Genomic DNA, 24,335 nt, shown 5'->3' with positions numbered 1-24,335 from the left:
TTTAATTATGCAAGATCTTATTTTACCATCTCTGCCTGGCATTAATTCGAAAATTCTACCTGTCATCCAGAGATTTCTGGGATGTTTACCGTCAAGAATCAATACAATATCATTGATTTTAAACTGAGATGCGTTTGAGTGTGGAGGACAAATATTGGCAGATCTCAGATTAAAAAGATACTCTGTTCTCCAACGCTTTCAAAAATGGTTTAAAACATCTTGATGGTATTTATATCATTTAATAACTGAATTTCTTGATCCAATCAAATTATTTGAGGTTATTTATTTTATTAGCAGGCAGATAGTAGTCAGTTATAGTAGTCGTCTACCAACCAGAAAATGAGAAGGCGTTAGTGGAGAAGGTTCATTGGGATTGGTAAACACGTAGGTAATTGGTCTACAATTAATTATTGCCTCGATTTCAATGAGCACTGTTTCAAGCTCTTTCACGTTAAGGGATGATTGACCAATAATTTTGCGTAAATTTAATTTTATGGTTTGTACCATATGGTCCCCAAAACCTCCTCACCATGGACTCCTCTCTATAATAAATTTCGAATTTATGCCTATAGCAGAAAATAATTCTTTCACAGATGAGTCACTCAAAGTTTTGAAAATATGTTTTAGTTCTTTTTCAGCTCTTTTAAAAGTCTTGACATTATCGGAGTACAAGGTGGTACACAGTCCTCGTTGAGCTAAAAATCTTTGGAAAGCTAGTAAAAAACTTTCAGTGCTGAGATCAGTTACTATCTCTATATGTAAGGCACAAGTAATCGCACACGTTAACAGCAGCATGTAACCGGTCGCATCAAATGGAGACGACTCTTGGATTCTGTCTGGACGAAGTGGAGCGATATACTGTACCCCAGGACGAGCACTATATTGTCTGCATATCACACATTTGCTGATGACAATCTTAACACGCTGCCTTCCCTTAATGATCCAATATTTGGCTCTGATTTGTGTTAGTGTTGAATTAACTCCAGCATGGAATACCCTTTCATGTCAGTCCATGATGATCAACTCGGTGAACTTGCATTTAGAGGGTAATGGAAGAAGGTGTTTTAAATTCTCATGACAGTCTGCAAATTGAATGTGTCCTTTCAACTTAAGAATTCCCTCTTCATCAAGCTTTGGATTAAGGGAGTAGATGGAAGAATCGAGAATTGGTTTTTTATTTTATAGCTTAATTATTTCCACTTGATACGATTCTCGTTGCATAATTTTTACCCAATAAAATTCAGCTGCTTCAATATCAAAAGCACTTACAGGTCTATTCTCTGTAGACATTTTCAGAAGCCTCCCAATAAATCTAAATGCATAGGCAGTAATTCGAAGTAATTTTCCTAAAGAACTGAATTTTTCTATATGCAAAATTGGGGATTCATTGTCAATTAATTACAGGTGCTGTCAAAATAATACTTTTACTTAACTCTAGCAGTTCTGAAATTGTTTGTAATTTCCTTTGTTTTAGAAAGTTTTCAGTAGGAAAACATAACTAGTATGGCCCACGCCACCACTAATCATTCTTAACTAGTGACAAGCACTAATTCCTCGAGTCAGTAAATGTGAAGGATTTTTGTTTCCCTTCGCGGTGGTTCCACAATTTTTTGTTGCATATACCCTGTATTTCCGTAACACGACTGGCGATAAAAGGTTTCTAATTATTTGGTGAACCTTTAATCCAAGTAATGGCAATTTCAGAATTGCTCCAAAAATAAACATTCTCAATTAAATCACCAAACAATTTTCTAAAATATTTATAAATTTGAGCAGCCACAAGTGCTCCCATTAACTCTAAACGAGGAAGCCTGATTGATCTTAAAGGTGCAACCCTGCATTTCAACATGATAAAGGAAATTTTAATTTCTGAATCACTCGTGTAGTATCTGAAATATGCCATGGCCCCATACTCTTTAAGACTAGCATCCGAAAATAGGTGAAGGCTTATATTCATTGGATTGTGGCAGAATTTTTCTTTTTGTAGCAAAATCATTTTCAGTAGAAAAGTCAATTAATTTTTTTAAATTTAATTTTATATTGTCAATGGAATTTCAAATCATGCCTAAAGAATTTGATTCAGTAGTTAATTTGTTATCTGGTTCCTTTATCCCATTTAAGACCCATAAATTGTTTAATGCTTCACCGATTTATGGGTCTTAAATGGTTAAAATTAGTTCTTATTTTGGAACTAGTTTTAACTTTAAATTTCAGGTTCCAAATGGGAAAATATGAATGGAAATGGGAATGGTATAACGAAATAAAATGCTTATTAAAAATAATTGTTAACAGAAAATAATAGTGCAAGGAACTGCCGATAAGTTATTAAAATACAGATGGTATAGATTCTGTGGCAGTCAATTGTGAAGATTTAGATGATAAAGGTGTGTGTGGTTATGGCAAAGCCTCAAGGGCTATCTGCCTAAGGGGAGGGATGCCTTTGTGGAGAAGTTTCTAATGATGATAAAGTAAATGTATGTTAATGAAAGTAACTCATTGATAACCCCAAAACTGCTTTATTTCATTTGAAAAATAGTTGCATTCTGATGAAACAATTACTAAAGTTTAATGTGTCTATGCAGCCTTCTTCTGTAAATGAATAATACCTTCAGCTTATTTAATCGCTCATTTTAGAAGCTCATATAATTTTCAATCGAACATGCAACCTCAGATGTAATTATGAATTTAGATTTGTGTACAATAATTCTAAACATCTAATAGCCATATTTTTAGCTTCAATTGTTTTGTTTATAATCATATAATGTGTTTAGTATTTTGTGATGAATGTATGATAAATCATATTACATAATTTCTTTAAAGAATTGCTCGAGCTGTGGGTTATAAATTGAAGGATACTGAATCATTGGAAGAAGGTAGTAAATTCTTTATTGGAGGAAAAGAGTGTGAGGTTTGTTATCATCTTTATATTAAATTGTATACATTAACTGATATGCAAGATTACATTAAAATAATCAATTAAAATTTTTTATAATAAGAATTCATGATGTGGAAACTTGCATATGCCTAAAAAAGTAGATTTCTCCTCAAAAGCATGAGAATAGAGCAAGGTTTTTATTTAGCTAATAGAAATATAAAGAAATAAAAACTATTACCCTTCAATATTCCTGTTTGTAAATATGTTAAAGAGGAATTTCATAATTTTTTTTTTTTTGGATTTGTATAAAATACTGTTATTCTCTTTTAGCTTCAAATCTCGCATTTTGTCAATGTACCTAAACATAGTCTGAATTAATTAAAACTAACATTTTATCTTAATTTATTATCAGTCTGTTATTATTAAATATTAAAAAATCTGTATGCATGTTCCTTTTGAAAGCAAGTCATCAGATTTCAGACACATAGTCCTCCACTTGAACACATGTACCTTGAAGTCCAAATTTTGAATTTTTTTTTTTTTTTTTTTATTATTTTTTATTTATTTTATGTGAACTTAATGAAATTGGGATTAACAAACTAGACAGTTTAAAAGAAATGTGTTGCCGTTTGGCAAAGCAAAAAAAATATATATAATTTAATCAGAAAACTCAGTAATTTTAAAGAAATGTTTTGCCGTTCCATAAAATGTCAACAGTCAAAAGTCTTTAATTCGGACTCGTCGGGACTTCGACAATTCCGGATTATATATCATCAGTTTAAATCTGGTAAGATGTCATGCAGAAATTATAAAATTAAAAATATGAAACCATAATTTATGAAATAAAGAGCAATTATGATCTAAAGGGTATCAAAATTTATAGTTATGATCTAAAGGGTATCAAAATTTACAAAAAAAAAAAGCTTAATATTTATTTGTTTACTTTATTAAACACTAGGTGTACCCGCCCGGCGTTGCCCGTGCATTTAGAAAATGCAGATAAGTGAATAGCGCAGGAATAGTAGTGTAGGACATGTAGACTGTCTCTCTCTCTTCCCCCCCCCACAAGCTACAAAAAAGAAATGAATTGTAATTAATCGATTTAATGTATCGTCAAAACAGCAAACTAACGCTAGAATGAAGAAATCAATTGTTACAATTGAACGTTATTTGAAAACAAATAATAATATCAGTGAGTCAAAAAAACCGTGATTAATTAATTATAAATAATTTTTTTAAAATTTTTCTAATTCAAAAATCGAAAATCGGGCTTCGAGGTCTGGTGGCCAGCCCCTTTGTGCTTCCGTATAAAAAATTCCAGGTCCCTGCGTGCGATAGATTTGGCTGGAGAGCTCGGTCAGACAGACAGACAGACACATTACACTTGCTTTTATTATTATAATAAGATTTCTTTCAATGTAAGTTGTTTAAGTTTCTTTGTTTTTTGTGCTAAACGCGCATGCATAAACATTAAACGCGCGTGTGTAAACGCATTACGCGAATGCGTAAAGCATACAAAAAAAACGTTTGTGTCTTTGAGCTCAGGATTATAAATCATTCCGGATGATAGACGTTCGGATTACAGACTTTGTACTGTATTTAAATTCCTTACAACAAAGATACAAATGGAAGAAACAACTTCTAAATTTGTCTGTAGGTGATATTGTATTAATTAAGGAGGACAACATGCCTCCTGGTATTTGGCCTTTAGGTCGCAATGTTGAAATCCATCCTGGAAAGCATGACAATGTTAGAGTTGTGCCGTTAAAAACTGTCAATGCTTATTTTAAAAGACCTGCAGTAAAACTTTTACCATTGCCATTGCATCGCGAATGATCTATTGTTAATGCAATAGCAAGGGGGGAGTTAATGTTGGATGTATATTTAATATTTGCATTTCTTGTTTTCTTTTGCCTTATTTATTTTCTGACTGTTTAATTTTATGTTATGATTTTTAACAATAATCTTGTTATTGGCAACATGCTTTATATGCTATTGAGTTTGTATGAATGGCAACAGTTATTCATGTTTTATGTTTTTAGTAGAATAGTGTTCTTAGCCGCACTGTGCTGCAGGCAATCTTTCTGTTAAAGAATTTCATGCTTTAGAATATCAGTAAAGTTTGTATACAAAGCTGATTTTTTTTTGTTCAAGGCAACTAAAATGTATTATCATTGCCTTTCCCCCCAAAAAAATGTCTTCATGTGTTGCTGTTCGGCAAAGCGAAATATATTTAATTTTATTTATAAATTTAATCTCTCCGTTATTGATTAATAAACTTAAGTGATTTAAAAACAATAAATGCTGTTCTTCATCTCTGTTATTAATCAGCTGGATCAGTAAAACCAAAGAATATGAAGGGGAGAAGAATGCAAACTGTCATAGAAATAATGTAAACCAGCCTGACTAGCTTCAAGCGACTTTCGAATTGAAGCCAGCATGCGGTGAAGCAAACTCGCAGCATGCAGGCGATATTCCTTCTACTTGAAATGTTAGTGAAGTACAAAGCATAAATCTGCTATTTTCAAATTAGCTTTTGCTCTTATTTATACTTAAAATCTTTATTCTGCGATGTACTTTATTTTACAGAAAAAATTTTCAATTTACAATTAATAATTTTTTCACTTAAATATTTAATGAATGGTTACTATTATATTTCTAATGTAATTATACTTTCATTTTAAATGTCTATGGTAATATGTTTCCATAAATATACTTTTAGATGAAACATTTAATATTATTAAAATAATTAAAAAAAAAAAAAAAAAAAACCACACAACATAGCGCTTAAGTAACCCTTTGCAATAGTCACCCTCCCAAATACTGACTGCATCCTTGACTGCTTGGTTTTAGATAAAGAGCAAAGGAATCGGTTCTTACTTGTCAGCTGACGAAGGGTCAGAAATTTAAACAAACTAAGACATAGGTAGAATTACAGCAAGTTGTTAATAAAAAAATTTTAATTGCGATAATTTAGTGCTTCCGAAGATGTCTTCGAGCTACTTCATTGTGCAAAAGAATTCGAAAACACTTTTATCGGTGTTAGTGTTTTAGTTGTTTCAGAGTAAGATTTAGATTTTAAGATTAGAGTTAATTTGGAATTGCTTCTGTTAGATGTTAATTTGTTTTTAGAATTGTTCATTTTGTGGTTAGTGTCATTATTATGTTAAAATTTGAGGGATTTGATGAAGTTCAGTTTTTAGAAATTTTGGTCATCCATTGGTTCTTGAAAGTAAGGCAGATAATTTGCACTGCATAAGAAAACTTCATACTGAGATAATTTCAAAGGTTCCTGATTTCTTTAATAATCTGGGTTATAATTTTAAAATAAAATGTTCTGATGAGAGTTCCCAATTCAATTGCTTATTACATACAATTTTTTATTACCATCTCTTGTCATGAAATGGATTTTTAATGAAATTAAAGTGGGCAACTTAAGTATATTTCTAAGATTAAAGAAATAAGAATTATAAGTTTTAGGTTAAGAATTAACTTTTTAAACCATTCAGTATAGCGCTCTGACAGGCTGTCAGATATTACAGGTGGTTTTGGATCGCATGCATAGATAAATATCAAGGTCTGTCTTTATGCCTGTAAACTTTATCAACATCTTATACATTTTAAACTGAATTTTTCTCTGTGGTGTTGAAGCTTTACTTCTCCCAATTCAAATTCTTTGGTAAAACTGCATTAGCTTGAACTCAACAAAATAATTATACACTTATTTTTTTTATAAAAACTATTTTAGGGGTTGGCTGTGAAACAACTATGAAATATTAAATTATATTAAATCTTATTTTAATTGAATTTTGTATGACATAATTTGCGTATGTATAAAATAAAAAGAGAAAAAAGAACAAAGCTAAAGAATTTTACACAGCAGATCATAAAAAATATACATTTTTATATTATAGTAGATTTTGTAGTTTAGTAGATATTTTTATATTTAGTAGATTTTAAGCAAAGGAAAATATTTATGACTTAAAGAAACTAATATAAATAATAAGAAATGATTTATTTTATTTCAATTGTAGATCACATATTTCTGATCTTTAGTTTTTTTGTTACAATATTTTTAATATAAACTGGAAAAAACTTGCCTTTTCTTAATCTTCACTCTTAATAAAATGCATCTGATGTGTTTTTAATTAATATCTCTGAGGGCACATTTCTTTTTTAGAAAATAATGCTCAATTAAAATGCAAAAATAAAGTACTTATCTTCAATATTTACAGTGGATTGTACTATTATTATACAGGATCTTTTCTATCATAGCACACACTACACAATTTTCCGTATCCATCAAAATAACAGTCAAACTTATATTTTTAAGGATGTACCAAAATAGAGAGAGAGAAAAAAAAATGTATAAACAAGTTTTAGCTGTCTTGTTGTATGTTGGTGACTTTTAAATTAAATATGTATTTTTTATCCCCTTCATGCCGGGTAGTGCAAACGCGTGCTTATCACGGAGGCCAGCAGTGTCTTACACGAGCGTCTGTCCAGGGCCGGGGGCTTTTTTGCTATTAAGCCTAAATCCATGAAATTTCTGAAGTATCAACACATTGTTTAATAATGCTCTATAGAGTATTTAAACGGCTTATGCTTTATAGATATTTTTATATATACTTTAATTATCTTATTTCTTGTTTAAATGCATATTTTACACATTTTATTTTCATTGCTCACCATTTTATGACTTTTAACATTATACATCTGAAAACTAAATATATTACTTAAAATTCTCTTTTCGTATGAAAAATTTGAAAACAGGGATCTACACACAGTCCTACATTACATTCCTTGCACTCGTAATAACTCATTTGCCGTTTTGGAGGATTTTTCCGGGAATGTGAACAAACGAAGCATCATCGTCTCATTTTCTTATCAGTCTCTTCTGAACAAAGTTTTGGAAAATGTCTTTCAGTTAATCTGAGCGTGTTTAATGATTGTGGGTTTCTTTATAATACTCATCAAAACTGTTAGAGCAAAGAAAACAAACATTTCTTCCACAGGTAATTACTTCGAAGTTGCTCCAGATTCATCCTCAGGATATTTACTCCTCTGATACAGATTAGTCTCTTCAGTAATTAATTTCATTAATGTATCATCAAAATATTACCTAAAGAAATCAATTTCTTCTTCAACCGAATTATCTACTTTAATTCCAGGGACAGCTTTAAATGGTAATTCCGATAAATTTTCTATTGTGGATGACCATGGAGAAGTACTTGCTTTCGACGTACTCGGCATACAGATGTCCGAAATGCCCTTATCATCATTAGATTTGCCAGATTCTTTATGATCAGAATATATCATAGTATCACTATCACTACTATCAGAATCTGTTTCAGAATCAATATCTGAAATATTTTGCATCATTTCTGCTATTTCATGCTCTGTTAAACATTTTCGACATTGCAATGGTAAAAACAGAAAGAATTCACGTCTAACAAGATCTAATTATTTTCTAAAAGCTGAACTGCAAACTGAAATACCCAACGCTTTAGCGAAAATAAAACTTCTCTACTTACAATAAACAACTACTACATGCGAATTTAAAGAGACGTCATAAAGCACGCCATTTGGAAACATTTACCGTAATTTCCGGAAGACACGCAGTGGCATTTACGTGTTTAAAACTTAAATTTTCAGCGGGTGCGGCGTTTAGGTGCACTAAAAATAAAATATTTCCTATGATGGTCATTGTACATAGTTTGGATGTCCTTGTCATTGTGCATAGACTGGTGCTGTTCCCACACAAAAGACCACTCAGTTGCTTTTGGCGAACGTTATTTTGTTTACATTCTTTCCCTTGAAACAGACCTACATGCCTTATTCACCCTAAATGAGATCTCAGAACAATAACATTCTTCTCCCTTTCAAATCAACATTCTCATCAGTTTGAATAGTCTCTCTCCTGTGTCATTCGATGAATCTTCCAGGACCCATCCTCTCCCCATCCCTGCCTTTTCTGCAATTTTTTTCAAAGGCGGACACGACTCCTCTTGCCTCGCAATAACGAACTCTGACGTATTTCCCCTTCAGCATGAATGGATTTTTCTTGGCATTCTGCCAAATACAGATCCCATCAGTTTGGGTACAGGTACTGGTTGAATATTTTTTAAGTAAGAAGGGAGCGGAAAATTTTTGAAAATGTCTCTAAATGGCACAGAAGCTATACATTTCTTACCTTTAATTTATTTTTGAGTTATGGTTTCATTTCATGCATTTTTCTTAACTGGTATGTCATATATCAGGACTTAGGTTGAGTTTTTGCATCTATACGGCCCACGGCGATGTCACGCGCAATTTAATCTATCGCGGCGTTTCTGTGTAATTTTAATTTTTTTCCCGCCATTTTTTCTCGAGTGCGGCGTTTACACCGATGTGGCCTTTCTTCCGGAAATTACGGTATTTCCCCTTTTGTTTATATAATAAAAAACACGTGTATGTGAGTCATGCTTCTCTCATTTCGAGTAGAAGGTCTAATGTACATGTATCTGAAACCATATGGACATACAGTGCCAACTTGTGGCAGAAATTATAGTTTTTAAAACGTTCCAGGACACTGGCACAAATACGTGACAGTCAGGGCTGAACGGGAAAACGCTCTGGCACGCCTGCGTGTCGGCCGGGAAGTTGAGTGTATTCGTTGCTGGCACATAGAAGTGACAGTCGGCGTGAAGGGGTTAAAATAGTATTCCTGATTTCCAAAGGAGTATTAAAAAGTTTTTAAATATTGCAAATAAGTATTACATTTTGTTTAGTTCTTTGCACATTGAAATAATTAACCTGAGACATACTTCTTATGTTTAGAAAAATTTTAGCATCATGTAGTCTTATAATAGAAAAGATCCATTTTATATTTTGAGGAAAGAATTAGCTAAATTATTACAGGTACATTAGATGGATATATTTAAAGTTTTTTTTTTTTTTTTAAGAGCATCTGGATTTCATGAAAAACTATCTAAATTAAAATGGTCTATGTTTAAAATCAGTTTTTTTATCAATAGATTAAACATCAGTAATGTAACTCATCCTTGCATTAATTATAAGCATATTATTCATTTCCCATGGAAAAGCTTTATGCTTATTTTGTACTAAAATGATATGCCACATGCCTATCAGCAAATACTTGTGAAAGGAACTCAAATAGTTGTAGGAATAGGCAATCTTAACAAATGAAAATTTATACAGCTATGATGGCTTGCTGTGTGCTATAAAAAATCTTTGATATCGTTGTCCTAAGACTTTCTTCTAAATATTTGTGCTAAATCCATGCCCTTAAATTATAGTAAGTATTTTTAGTGCAATGACACTTGGCGACTCCATTCTGTTTGGTGGCTGATAGAAGATAAGAACGTCGTAATGGTCTCAAGTTGGAATCTTGGATGAGATGAACTTTAAATGGCCATTTAACAGTCTGGAAATATGAAAGTTTCCTAAAAGGTTAGGAAAAAAGGAGAAGAATATAAGATCCCTAAATTTCATTGTTAAGATGCACTTAGTTTAAAAGAAAAGCATAATAAGCATTCAAATAGCCCTTCTGTGTTGAATAATCCAATCCAGCCTATTTGTAAATGGTTTTTTTAAATTGAGTAGCATTACAAAATTTTTTTTATCTCCACTTTACTAGGTGGTAGTTATGTATGCATCATAGTAAAATATTTGCAAATCTACTAGCTTCTTGATTTTCTTTAATTTTCTTATCAATTTTTTTCAGAAATGTTTGAATCTTCAAAAAGGGCATCATTGTTATAAAGGCTGTTCATAGTATAAATAAAACATTCAGTTGAAATTGGAAATTGCAATTATAACCAAGGCACATATATTTGTTGTTAGCTTCTAAAATATTTTATTCTTCTGCTTTAAAAATTAACATTGCACTGAAGGTATGTGCATTGGTATCATAATAGAAAACTTTATTGCTAAAATGCATTCACATTTTATTATTGACATTCTAAAAGGAAAGAATTACCAGTAATGTAAAAGCCAAAAACGGAAGACAAAATATCCACAGAACTCCTGTCCCATTGTTAACACTTAACCTCCAATATCTGTCCACTTTAAATATTTATATTCTGATGAACATATTTGCAAATATGAGTGACGAATGAATTCTGATGAAAATATTTGCAAAATATGCATACAAAGTTGTATTCCGTATATATATTTTCTCTGTTACTGTTATTCTAAAAATCTTTTTTCTTTTTGTTATCATTTTCTGAACTTTCTCTTGTTGGGACCACACTCTTGAAAGCCATTAGATTAATCAATTTTTTTAAATATCATAAAAATTCATACATGTTTATAATAATAAACATAAAATGATAATACATATAAAATGATTTCTGTCATTCAGAGAAGAACAATAAATCTCAACCATAGAAATACTGTGATAAAATTGCTTCTATACATCCATTTCTAATCATCCATATATGCAACTATGCAAAAGGATTAAATCCATTTTGCATAGTTACATATATTAGAAAATGATTTTCAAATATGAAGGTTAAAATGTTTCACTGAAAGCAAAATTTCTCCTAAACTTCATAAAATAGCTTAGTATGCTATTTAGGCCTCAGACTAGTTATACCACTAAAAGCAAAATTAGACTCTTCATTTTTAACATTTGTCTTTACTAAACAAAATGTTTTACCAAATGAAGTTTTTTTAATTAATGAAAGTTAAATTATGCAAATTTTATTCACTCACCCCTATTGATTTTCAGCACAATTTTTCTTAATAAATTTTATTTGATCTGATTTGTTTAATTGACTGTAGTTATTTACAAAACTTTTTATGATATTTAATCAGTTAATATTTATAATTAATTTTGTTTTAGATCAATAAATTATAGATTGCTATGTTTATCCACGCAAAAGAATACATATTAATCATTAATTTCATTTTCATCATATTTAAAAGTACTTTGACAGGGTTCGTACGGTCCTTAAAATCTTTAATTTTTTCAAAAATTATTTTTGGTTTTTAAAAGTCCTTAATTTTGGCCAAAATGTATAAAAGGTCCTTAATTTTGCTCATTTGACATTTCTTATCATTTCTAATGATTGCCATTCTAAGTGTGAATTACGATTTCTCATGAATATGGATGGCTATTCACCCAATCTTTCGAAACAGGTGTTATCCATAAATTTAGGCAGATTGTGACGAGCGTGAAGCCGGAAGTTCTTTAAGAGGCGAAAGTGATGATGAAGGTGCTCGAGAAAAAAAAGGGGGGGATTCTGAAAATATTTGCTAAAATTAGAGCAATCCCAACCTGGAAGCCCACAACCCTTCCGATGCCAATAGGAACGAGATGCCTGGAAAGTGCATTTTCAATAAACTGTGGCTTCATCAAGCTGACTACAAAGCCTGGATATTGATGGATGGCAATTCTTAAATGTGGTCTTTCTCTGAAACAAATTGAAATTTCTAGAATGGGAGAGTCAGCGCTGAAAATTCCCATGAAAATTAAGTTTCGTTTTATCATTTGAATTTGTTTTTACACGGTTTTGCTTAGCTTAATTTCTGTGTTTGTTTCAATTAAGCCATAAATTAATTTTTTATCACCTTCTACGAAGTTTATTCTCTTTTGCACATATAGTAATATGTATGGGATACCGGGATTATGAGTTTATTTCTGCAGAGGGTCTGTTATCGATTTCGCGGGAAATCTGTTGGCTCCATTTCGATTTTAGGTAGCCAAGGGCAAATTCGGTAACGCTAGCCGAGAAAAAGTGAAGTTTGGAAATACGTTTTGAAGCTTCAATAGACAATTAAGTATTTGGTTTAAACCTATGTTGTTGATAGTAACGCATAAATTTTGCTAATGGCGATACAATTATTAGTTGAAAATAACTAACTAATTAAAAAATTTTTAATATTTTTAAAGCTGAAAACAACTAATTGAAACTAATTTTCTTGAATTAACTAGACGCAAAATTAACTTTCATGAATTACTAAAGTTATTGGGTAGAAGTTTAACTGAAAATATACATTCCGTATTATATATATACGAGGGCCATCCAGGAAGTAGATTACGTTTCCGTCTGTGTCCGCTAGGGGTGGGGCTAGCGCGGCCATCTTGGGGTCAGAGCGTTGCGCAGCTCAGTCTGCATCTAGCCGTGCTAGTGAGAGGTTCGTGCTGTGCTCCGTTCAGATACTGTGACGGTTTGAAATGTCTGCGTTAATTGAAAATCCTGCGAGGTGCGCTCAGTAATAAGGTTTCTGACTGCAAAAAACTGTAAACCGATAGAAATCTATCGGCAGCTTCGTGAAGTGTATGGGGACAACATTATCACTGAAGGTGGAGTGCGTCAGTGGGTCATAAGATTTCAAAATGGCCGAACCAATGTTCACGACGAAGATCGAAGTGGGAGACCCAGCATAGTGACCGCCGAACTTCTCGAAAAAGTCGATGCTAAAGTCCCTGAAAATCGAAATTTCACAATAACGGAACTTTCTTTGAGTTTTCCACAAATTTCGCGAAGTTTGTTGCACGAAATCATCAGCGAAAAGCTTGGTTACCACAAGTTTTGCGCAAGATGGAAGGCAAGAAGAGGTAACGAAGTGGTTGAAGGCGCAGGCGGCCGAATTTTTCGACGAAGGAATTTCCAAGCTCGTACATCGCTACGATAAATGCCTTAATTTGTATGGTGACTATGTAGAAAAGTAGTATTTGAGTGTGGCTTTCATCTGTATATAATAAAATTTGTTTCCTATACTTTGTTTATTTTTTTATTCCAAAACGTAATCTACTTTCTGGATAGCCCTCGTATATATATTTATACAGTACAAAGTCCGAAGTCTGGACTCGTCGGGACTTCGGCGATCCCAGATTTGAGATTTTTCCGGATATTAGATCATTTTAAATCTACTAAGATGGCACGTAGAAATTATAAAATTGAAAATATGAAATCGTGATTTATGAAATGATGAAGCATTTATGATTTAAAGGGTATCAAAATTTACAAAAGAAAAGAGCTTAATATTTATATGTTTACTTTATTAAACATTTCTTTCAATGTGAGTTGTTTGATTTTTTTTCTCTGCTAATACTTTTAGACTAATACTATAGACATATAATTTTTTGTTCAGTTAATAAGTTCCATTGTTCAAGACCTGTAATTGCTGTGTCGAGAATTCTGAATAACTTGTCAATCAAAATTTTTTCTCGTTCAGTAACCTCTCTGTTACTTTCTTCACTATCGGTAGCTGTATTTTCTGGATTTAGAACCATACTACAGATTTCGCCCTCTGTTAATTGATTGATGATTGGGCATTGTCATCGCAATGAAAAACTTCTGTTTAACTTCGCTAAATTCTGCCTCCTGGTGCGGCCATGCGAGCTCTGGCGCTGGTTCTGGCTTTATGTGAATAACAAATCAGTTATTCTTAATTCAAATAGCACTAAATATAATCGTTTATCCTATGAGTATCATTAACAAAATCTATTTTTAGCATGAGGAAAGAAATTTCTGCAAAACTCCCCTTGTCAACATTTTAGCGCATTAAACTTAAATCTGTAATCGGATAATACTCTGTTATTTGGCGTCGCTGCATGATTCATCACTCAAGTTGTCATCCGCTGATAAACATGCGGTGATGAAAGCAAAATACAATAAATAATGTTTCGCGATTTCGGCATCAAGGATATAAAATATTAAAAATCTAATACGCGTGCGTAAAGCATACCCCTTCCCTTCAAAAAAGCCCTAAAAAATTGGTTGGTGGTGGCTTTGACGTCCGGATTTTAGATCATTCCAGATATTGGATGTCCGGATCTCGGACTTTGTATATATATATATATATATGTAATGATATTTTTAAATTAATTGATTAAATTAAATTCTAATAATATTGCTTAATAATGTGATGGCGATTCTCTACCTAAATTGCATCCCTGTTCCTAAATTTTGGCAAAATCCTTTCTTTAGTATAAAATATATTAACCTGTTGGCGCCCGCCAAATCGCCAAACTCATAAATCTGTCATATTACATAAAGTCCTTTAGAACACTCCTGATGGGAAGATAGCGTCACCTCGTGATTTCAATTAATATCGCTGATTGGAGGAGCCTCGTGACGTACACATATGTATAAGTACGGCTTCTGCTCAAGGTATGAAGAGAACGCTTGTGAGATGGATGCTAAAATAAACCTACCACTTTATATTCCAAAATTTGTCTCATTCCTGTTGCCCCGGCTGCACAAAACAAATAATGTATGAGAAATTACATTTCAGAAAGCCGGTAGGATACCACCTTCAAAGTGATTATCTAAAAAAGAAGATACCCCAAGGATTATAGGGATAAAATGTTACGCACTTAAGATGAATTTGCCGCTGTGCGACTTCTATGTTTCTACATTTTTCTGTAGGCGTTCTTGCTTCAAGAGAATCATCCTTCTGTTACTTGTATTCTGGTATACTGCAGATTATTTTACGTCCAGAGAAGCATCCTTCTGCCCCCTGTGATGTGTGATCTGTGTTTCCATCGTAAGTTCGTCGTTCATCAAATGTGCTCTTACCGTTGACCTACTTTTGAGGATGGAAATCTTTCCCTACGTCTACGCTGTTCTGTGTTGCTCTCGAGAGCTTTGTGCTTGTGTGGTGATTGATCGTGTTTTGCGAAAATCTAATCAAGAGTGCACAAAAATGTGTATTTTCGTGTCGATTTCATCACTCGTATTCTCGTCACAATAAGTCAAACAGAAGCAATTAGTAAAAAGATTGGCGATGCAAATGATATTAGTATTGAGTTATAATTACTGATTTAACAATAGTGTTTTTATTTTGAAAATTTTAAAAAGTATTATTTTGGTATAAATGTATTTTAAATTTGGTATTTAAAGGATGTATTTTGGTTTTAATATTGTTTTGGGAAAATTTAAAGAGTATTATTTTTGAATTAGTTTTATTTATGAAAGTATTATTAGTTTTATTTATAAAGTATTATTAGTTTTATTTATGAAAGTATTATTAAAAGAATAATGGCTAATGAAAACCTCTCTGATCCTGATGATTCATTAAGGGCAGCTAGCGCTGAACCTGAAACAAGTATAATTCCCTTTGACTCGCAGAATGATATGGATATAAATTCATGGCTTGAGTACTTTAACAAAACTCATTTAGATAAAGATGAAACGTGGAAGCTTAATAATGTAGCTCGATATCTAAAAGGTAATGCACTTAGCGTATATGTCAAAAACTGCCATAAAATTACTAAATATGTGGAATTAGTCCAAATTTTAAAGGAAAATTTTTTCGACCCCACTTTAACTGCGTTTGGTGATTTTGCCAATTACAAGTACAATCATAAAGAGGACATAACGCAATATTTTCACAAAAAATTAGATATTGGTAAAAAATTAAATCTAACTCATGAAATGATCTTGGAGGGTCTGACGGATGGCCTTCCTATAGAATTAAAATCCTTAATGACGATCAACGCACCCTCTGACCCCATCTCTTGGCTTACTCATGTCCATAAGCTTATTAAGATTAGAGAAAATCAACAAATCAAAAGTGCACCTCCCAGATTTGTTACTCCGATTGAGAACAGTCCCCAAGATTACAATCGATTTAATAGAAGTAGAATTTCAGCTACTGTGAGACAAGATTCTCCTAGACCCAACAATTTCCAACGTTTTCAGAGACCAAGTAATTTTTATAATCGGTTCAGTGGTCCAGGATTTACAAGCCATCATAATTATAATTCTCAAAATCGATTGCCATTGCCACCTAGTCCCTGTAGACTTTGCACCCGGAACGGAATCCCAAATGCTTTTCACTGGTTTCAGGTTTGTCCTTTCAGAAGGGAGAGATCTGATACACCTAATGTTACGCTCCTTGCAATAGAACCAACCCCAGAAACCCCTCACAGTAGTTGACTATTAAAGGTGTCGGGATATTTGCCCAATAAGAAACGTCTAGAGTGTGTTGTAGACAGTGGTGCCACCATATCAATAATTTCTTCCAAAACAGCTAGACAATTACGTTTAAAAATACAAAGAGTTAGATCATTTTCAGTAACCCAAACTATAGGAAAAATAATCTTCAACAAAATATGTTGTATACAAATGAAAATTGGACGGATTAGTAAACAAATTACCTTGTTTGTTCTTGATAATAATTTGAATTATGTAATTTTAGGACTTTATGAATGCAAATTATTTGAGTTGAGTATTGATTGTACTAATTTAAAAATTAAACAGAGAGCTATTGTACTTAATGATGACTGCCATTTTGACAGCCAACCCATATCTCTACACCTCCAACTTCAAGGTGGTACAACAAATGTTTATCCATGTGTTAATAATAATGATGATGATGTAAGAAATTTTCCAACTTGTAAATCTCGGACTACAAATCCAAAGGAATTAGTTTCTCAGTCTAACATTTATGTGAAAAATACTGTTTCTAATACTGTCGATAACAAAGGGTATAACTTGGAAAAATTGTTAAATGATTATTCATCTGTGTTTTCTAAAAATAAGTATGATGTAGGAAAAATTAATATTGAACCTCAACGAATTAATTTAAATTCTGATTTGCCTGTATCATTAAGACCTTATAGAACATCCCCTATGGAAGAAGAGGAAATTAAGACCCAAATTGATCAATTATTACAAGCAGGTATAATTAAAGAAAGTTGTAGCTCATATTCGTCCCCCGTGACTTTAGTACTTAAACGTGAGGAAGGAAAAAAAAACTAGATTGCGTATAGATTATCGAAAATTGAATTCCCTGGCTAAAACAGATGCAAACCCTCTTCCTCGCATTGACACTTTGTTAGACAAATTAAGTAAAGCAAAAGTATTTTCTACAATTGATTTGAGATCTGGTTTCTGGCATATCCCGATTCACCCTGCAGATACTGAGAAATTAGCTTTTTGCACGAATTTTGGATTATTCGAATGGTTAAGACTCCCTTTTGGTTTCAAAAATGCTCCTGCAATTTTTAACAGAACAATTAGACGAATATTAACAAAAAATAAAATTAATTTCGCTTGCAGTTACTTTGATGATATCATCATTTACTCTTCCTCTCAAAAGGAACATTTAGAACATTTAAAAATTTTATTTGAGGTGTTTAAAGAGGAGCATATTAAATTGAATCGAAACAAATGTGTGTTCGCCCGAGATCAGATCACATTTCTTGGCTATGAAATAAAAAATGGTAGAATAATTCCCGATAACCATAATATAGAAGTTATTAAGAAACTTAAAAACCCCAGTAACACCAAAGAGTTACAAAGAGTTTTGGGAAGTGTGAATGTGTATCATAGATTCATTCCGAATTATGCAACTATTAGAGCTCCATTAAACAGACTCTTGAAAAAAGATGTCAAGTGGGAATGGGATGACCAATGTCAAAAAGCTTTCGACGAACTGAAAAGAATACTCATTTCCAAACCTGTTTTACAATTGTATGATTCCAGTAGGCCATGTCATATTTTTGTTGACGCTTCTCAAACTGCTGTTGGAGCTGTTTTGAAACAACCAGATAAAAATGATGTCCTTCACATCATTCCCGAACTTTAAGAAATTATGAGAAAAATTATACGATTACTGAGTTAGAATGTTTGGCCATAGTAGATGCCCTAGACAAATTCTATTACTATCTGCATGGACAAAAATTTGTTATACATACGGACCATGCGGCCCTCGTTTGGCTCAAAAATGTTAAAAATTTAAAAGGTAGACTCTTCCGTTGGTCACTCAAACTAAGTATGTTCAATTATGAAGTAAAGTATCAGAAGGGCTCTACCAATATTGAAGCTGACATGCTTTCTAGACATCCTGTTTCACAGCACCTCCAACATTATGTACATTTACTTGATAGAAATGAAATAATCCAACAACAAAAAACTGATAATGTCTCCGGAAAAAATTACCAAGAGATAAATGATATGATGGTAATTAAGAAAAAGAATTTTTATAAAATTGTAGTACCTAAATCTTTAAGATTAAAATTGTTGAATAAAACCCATGAAAATTTTGGTCACCCGGGAGTTCAAATTATGCTTAACTTAATCACCTCTCAATATTATTGGCCTCATATTAGCGAAGATATCGGAAATTTTGTTAAACATTGTCATACTTGTCAACTTAATAAAAAGAAAAAACAGAAAAAATTTGGTCTTATGCAAGACGTACCCCCAACCGACAAACCTTTCGAATGTCTCTCTATTGACACTGTGGGAGGATTTAATTATTATAATTCTACAAAAAAATATTTGCATATAGTTATTGACCATGCAACAAGATATGTCTGGGCTTTTCCCTCTAAAAGTGTAACTTCAGAAACCTATGCCAATTGTCTAAAACAAATATTTCAAATACAAGTCCCCGAAAAAATTCTGAGTGACAGGAATGCAGCCTTCACTTCCTCTAGATTCAAAAAATTTCTTAAAAAGCATAATGTTAAACAACTTTTAACTTCATCTCACCATCCCCAGACAAATGGTAAAGTAGAAAGAGTAAATCAATCAATAGTAAGTCGACTAAAATGTAAAGTAAATTCTTCTTCTAAAAAAGTACCGTGGACTAAAGTGCTAGAGCAAGTTGTTATCGAATATAACAACTCCCCTCATACGGTAACTAAGTTCACCCCAGCATACTTACTATTTGGTAACCTCCCTTTTGAATCTCCAGTTGATCAAAATAAATACCCAATCCTTAAATGAAGCAAGGGCTTTAGCAAAGAAAAGAACTATAGAATACCACCGAAAGAATAAAACTAGATATGACATCAGATTTGTAGAATCTAAATTTCAGCCTGGAGATTTTGTCCTTTACGAGGAATTCGAATACCCAAATACTAGAAAATTGACTTCACCCTATTCAGGCCCTTATCGGATTATGGATAAATTATCTGAAGTTAATTATGAAATCGACAGGGAAAATTTTCACACGAAGAAACCAACTGAGATTGTACATGCATCAAAATTAAGGTTCTATTATCCACCCGAGAACTTTAAATTACATCATGAATAAATCAAAATTTATAAATCAATAAACTATCCATAACCCTTCTTTTAGTTTTCATCCTGTTGTCCCCCTTAATAGTTGATTTATCTTTCAGTGTCTGAAAAGTTTGTCTGCCCTTTTCTTTTACTGAGCTCCTTCAAACTTGAGTTTCAGGTTCAATGCACTTTCCGTGTGGGAAACACTCAATTGAGGCTATACTACAAGTAGAGTACTATACCCTCACATTTCCTTGAGCTCATGTTTTCCTATGTTTGTGTTATAAATTGTAGCAACAGTTGTAAAAGTTAAATTTCAGTTGTTGAAATTTCTGAATTTCATTTTATGTTTCTGCAGCATCGTGTACAAAAAACTGGTATGGATGTTGGAAGTTAAATTTTGTTTTGTTATCATTAATAAGAGAAAAATAGAGTGACAAAATATGTTAAAAACCTAGCAAAATGTGTATTTTCAACAAGAGTATAAGAGCTCTAGTATCGTGACATAAAAACTCAGATGTTTTCAGTGACAATGCTGATCCATAATTCTAGCGCTAATTAAATGATCCGGAGATCTCCAAAGACCAGTAAAAGACTGAAGATGAGCCTGAATGACAACTCTAATGATTGTACGGACTCATACACAAACTGTGAATGGCATGCCCTAAGATATAAACTTACAAATTCAGTTATATTACTAGTTCCTATTACCGCGTAGCTAACCAGCAATATGTTATTAGTGCTTTATTTGTTCTGCACTTAGTTACTATATTATAATTTCATTAATCATTTATTATATTTTATACTGTATTAATAATTTCATTAATCATTTATTATATTTATATACCGTATTAATTATATTCAAATATTTTATGTCATATTTTATATAACATTTTGTGTGCCTTGAGGTAAATCCAATCAGTTTTCCTACTCACTTAATTTCCTAATAACTAAATTTTCTGCTCTCACTATCTGGACTGTCTTGGGTCGACGGCCACGACTGCAAGCCTTTTCAGATGGGGGGGATAATCTGTAATGATATTTTTAAATTAATTGATTAAATTAAATTCTAATAATATTGCTTAATAATGTGATGGCGATTCTCTACCTAAATTGCATCCCTGTTCCTAAATTTTGGCAAAATCCTTTCTTTAGTATAAAATATATTAACCTGTTGGCGCCCGCCAAATCGCCAAACTCATAAATCTGTCATATTACATAAAGTCCTTTAGAACACTCCTGATGAGAAGATAGCGTCACCTCGTGATTTCAATTAATATCGCTGATTGGAGGAGCCTCGTGACGTACACATATATATAAGTACGGCTTCTGCTCAAGGTATGAAGAGAACGCTTGTGAGATGGATGCTAAAATAAACCTACCAATTTATATTCCAAAATTTGTCTCATTCCTGTTGCCCCGGCTGCACAAAACAAATAATGTATGAGAAATTACATTTCAGATATATATGTATATATGTATATATATATATGTATATATATATATGTATATATATATATATATATATATATATACATACATCTTTCAAAATATAACTTACCAGTATGGATTCACTCTTTTAAAATAATTCTACTTTAATTAAACTTGCATAAAATTTTCTGGAGGTGTTCTTAATATCGAAATTAATAAAGAAATGAGATCAGCAGCAGTTTCTGCAAGAAGTGGAGTTTGTTATTTAGAAGTTCAGTATTTAGAAGAACAAAAATCTTTAACTAAATCTGAAACTTCAAAAAGGAAAAGAAATATTATTGAGGAAGAAATTGATTATATGAAGCAGAAGAAAAAATTTCTTCAAAGGGACATTAAAGATATTAATGAAGAAGTAGATGCTTTAGCAGATGAAGCTGAGACCAGCAGGAACATTGATTTGTTTATCAAAGCAAATGAACTTAGAAGAATAGTTAAAGAAAAGGAAATAGACATAAATAAATTAGATGTTAAAATAGCTGAAAAGATTTCAGATTTAAAAAAAGCATAAATGTTTTGTATCTTTTATTGTATAGTTTATTATTCTAGTATCTTTCAAAAAACCAAGGAAATAAATTGTATGTTTACAATTCAGTTATTTTAATCTGCAAAATATTCTTACATTGTGATTATAATAGTAGTTGACTGTGTTTAAATAAATATCAAATAAGTTAAATAATAATCATGTAAATCTCTAAAATAGTGACTGTTATTAGTGTAAAATACACTTATACATGTTTTTCAAGAAATTCTATTCCTAATTTAATGTTATCTACTTCATAACTTGTAGGGAGTTAGTTTAATTTTCAAAATTGTTTTATGGTAAGTATTAAATTGAATTTAATAATCGTGCATAATACATACTTCTGTTAGTTTCTTAAAGTGAAATTACAAGTATGAAGTCGGTTGTATGGATAATTGCTTTATTCCATTAATTTTTTTGTTTGCTGATAGGTCCTTAATTTTTTCTTTGATGGTCCTTAAAAGTCCTTAATTTTCATGTAAGGAAATGTGTATGAACCCTGTTTGATAAGTAAAAGTTTTTTTTTTTTTTTTTCCCCTAGATTTTCTGTTTATAAAAGTATAAGAAAAATACAAAATAAAAAATTTAGCCAAACAATGTAAAATTTAAAATACCTGATAGTAACATATTTTACACCAGAACCATTTTAATAAATAGTTTAGTAATCTTAATCATGCTTTATAAAGTGAATTTAAGGCATTTAATTTTTTTTTTTTTTTTTTTTTTTTTTTAATATTGTGTTGTGCTGTGCAAAAACATCCCAGAAATTCACAGTTTTTCATATATATATACACACACACACTTACACTTTGCCGATTTAGTGCAGGTCATAGGCTTTTTAATTTACGCATTAATTTTATCTATATAGCGTATGCATATATTTGTCTGTTCTTTATGTTTACTTTAATCATTATCTTTAAAATAACTGAAATTTCTATGTAATATAGATACAGTATCAGATGTTTGAAGAAGAATATAAGCAAAATAAATCAATGATAGTGCCTGATGTTGAATCACCTCCAAAGACAGTTAATTTGCATAAACCGAAATTTACTAGTATGTAAAATATTTATCTGTTAATACTTTTTATTGTTTTTTGTGCCAATGTATACTTCAGTTTGTAAATTTTTGTTAAACATATTTTTTTAATAAATTTGAATTAAAGGATGTCTTATTTATCTGAAATTGTTTTGAGAGAAAACTCTCTAGTTCTTGTATTATGCAAGTCCTGAATTAAATTTAAGCAATTATGTACATTTTAAATTAGGGAAAAAATATGTCTAATTTCATAATATGACATTTTAACAATGTAACATAATTTATATTTCTTTCTCAGTATGCTGCATGTATCTGTATAAACTAATGTATTTATATATATATATATATATATATATATATTTCAAATATCAAAGATAATGTGTTGTTGTTGGTTGCTGTAAAAGAGCTAATTTGTTTTCAAATCCATTTGCAAATTAATTATTTTATATTTTCCTAATAAAGTTTAGATTTTTTATTTGTTTGAATAAATGCTGAATTTTTTCCTTATATGTGTGTTTGTGTGTTTAATAAATGGCTAACAAGTTAAGTAAAATAATAAAATTGTCTAGCATGTTTATAAATGTTATTTTGAATAAATTGTTCACATAATTGTGCTAAATATGATAATTAATGTATATATTAAATTTAAGTTTGCTTGAATTACTTGTATCTCATTATTTTAAATAAACTGCTGATGATATTGTATTACTATAATAAATAGAAATTTATATTAAATTGCTTTTATATATGTATATAAGAAAAGTAAAAGATAAGTTATAATTTAAATTAGCAATGGTCCTTTCATGTATAATTTTAATGTGGTATATCACTTCTGTATTCAAAAATAGTAATCTCTTTTTCACACTGCGTCATCTTGAGACTTATCCATGTTATATGATTCTTATATGTAATGCTAATGATGTAAATGGAACAAAAACTCAAACAGCCAATAATAATTTAACTAATGTAACTGACATTAAAACTTTGAACAGATTATTAATTAAACTACATATTATGTTCAAATAAATGTCATAAATATAACAAATGGGTGAATTATTTGCATTTAGTAAAGTCATGTTAGCATTTAGTTATATATTTTGTGCTAGATTAGCAGCTTTTTAACAAATATAAAAATTGATCTGTCCATTTTTTTCAACAGTATATATAAATGAAAAAAAAATTATAAACTTACATATGAGATACACAATTATAAACTTATATGCATTATTAAATTTTCTAATATTTTATTAGAAAATTTAATATAACAAAGTATGAGATAAATGTAAAAACATTACTAAATGATATTAAAAAGTTTTGAAGGTTATGATACTACATTTCAAAATATTATTCAGGACAAAGCCCAATGTTGCAAGTTTTGCGTTCATAATTAGTTAACCTGAATTCTTCTTATTTATTTATTATTTTTTTATTTTTTTAG

General features: G+C 31.1%; 1 protein-coding gene across 8 annotated transcripts in view; it reads left to right on the top strand.

Moving 5' to 3' along the window:
- Positions 1 to 24,335, top strand: part of LOC118186506 (DNA repair and recombination protein RAD54B-like) — a 176,394-nt gene that overhangs the window by 36,153 nt on the left and 115,906 nt on the right. For all 8 annotated transcript variants that reach the window (XR_015041298.1, XM_085817212.1, XM_085817210.1 and 5 more), the window contains 2 exons: positions 2,821 to 2,908; positions 22,807 to 22,915. Coding sequence is in view for 7 of the 8 variants with exons in the window: in XM_085817212.1 (XP_085673338.1) it covers positions 2,821 to 2,908; positions 22,807 to 22,915 (197 nt within the window). In the remaining variant the exon portion in view is untranslated. The remainder of the gene's footprint in view (positions 1 to 2,820; positions 2,909 to 22,806; positions 22,916 to 24,335) is intronic.

Source organism: Stegodyphus dumicola, chromosome 5, assembly GCF_044657685.1.
Source record: "Stegodyphus dumicola isolate Sdum_Otavi_A_Nest chromosome 5, ASM4465768v1".
NCBI classification, from domain to species: Eukaryota; Metazoa; Arthropoda; class Arachnida; order Araneae; family Eresidae; genus Stegodyphus; species Stegodyphus dumicola.
The sequence above is the reverse complement of the archived record's forward strand: the minus strand, read 5'-3'. Positions and strand labels throughout refer to the sequence as shown.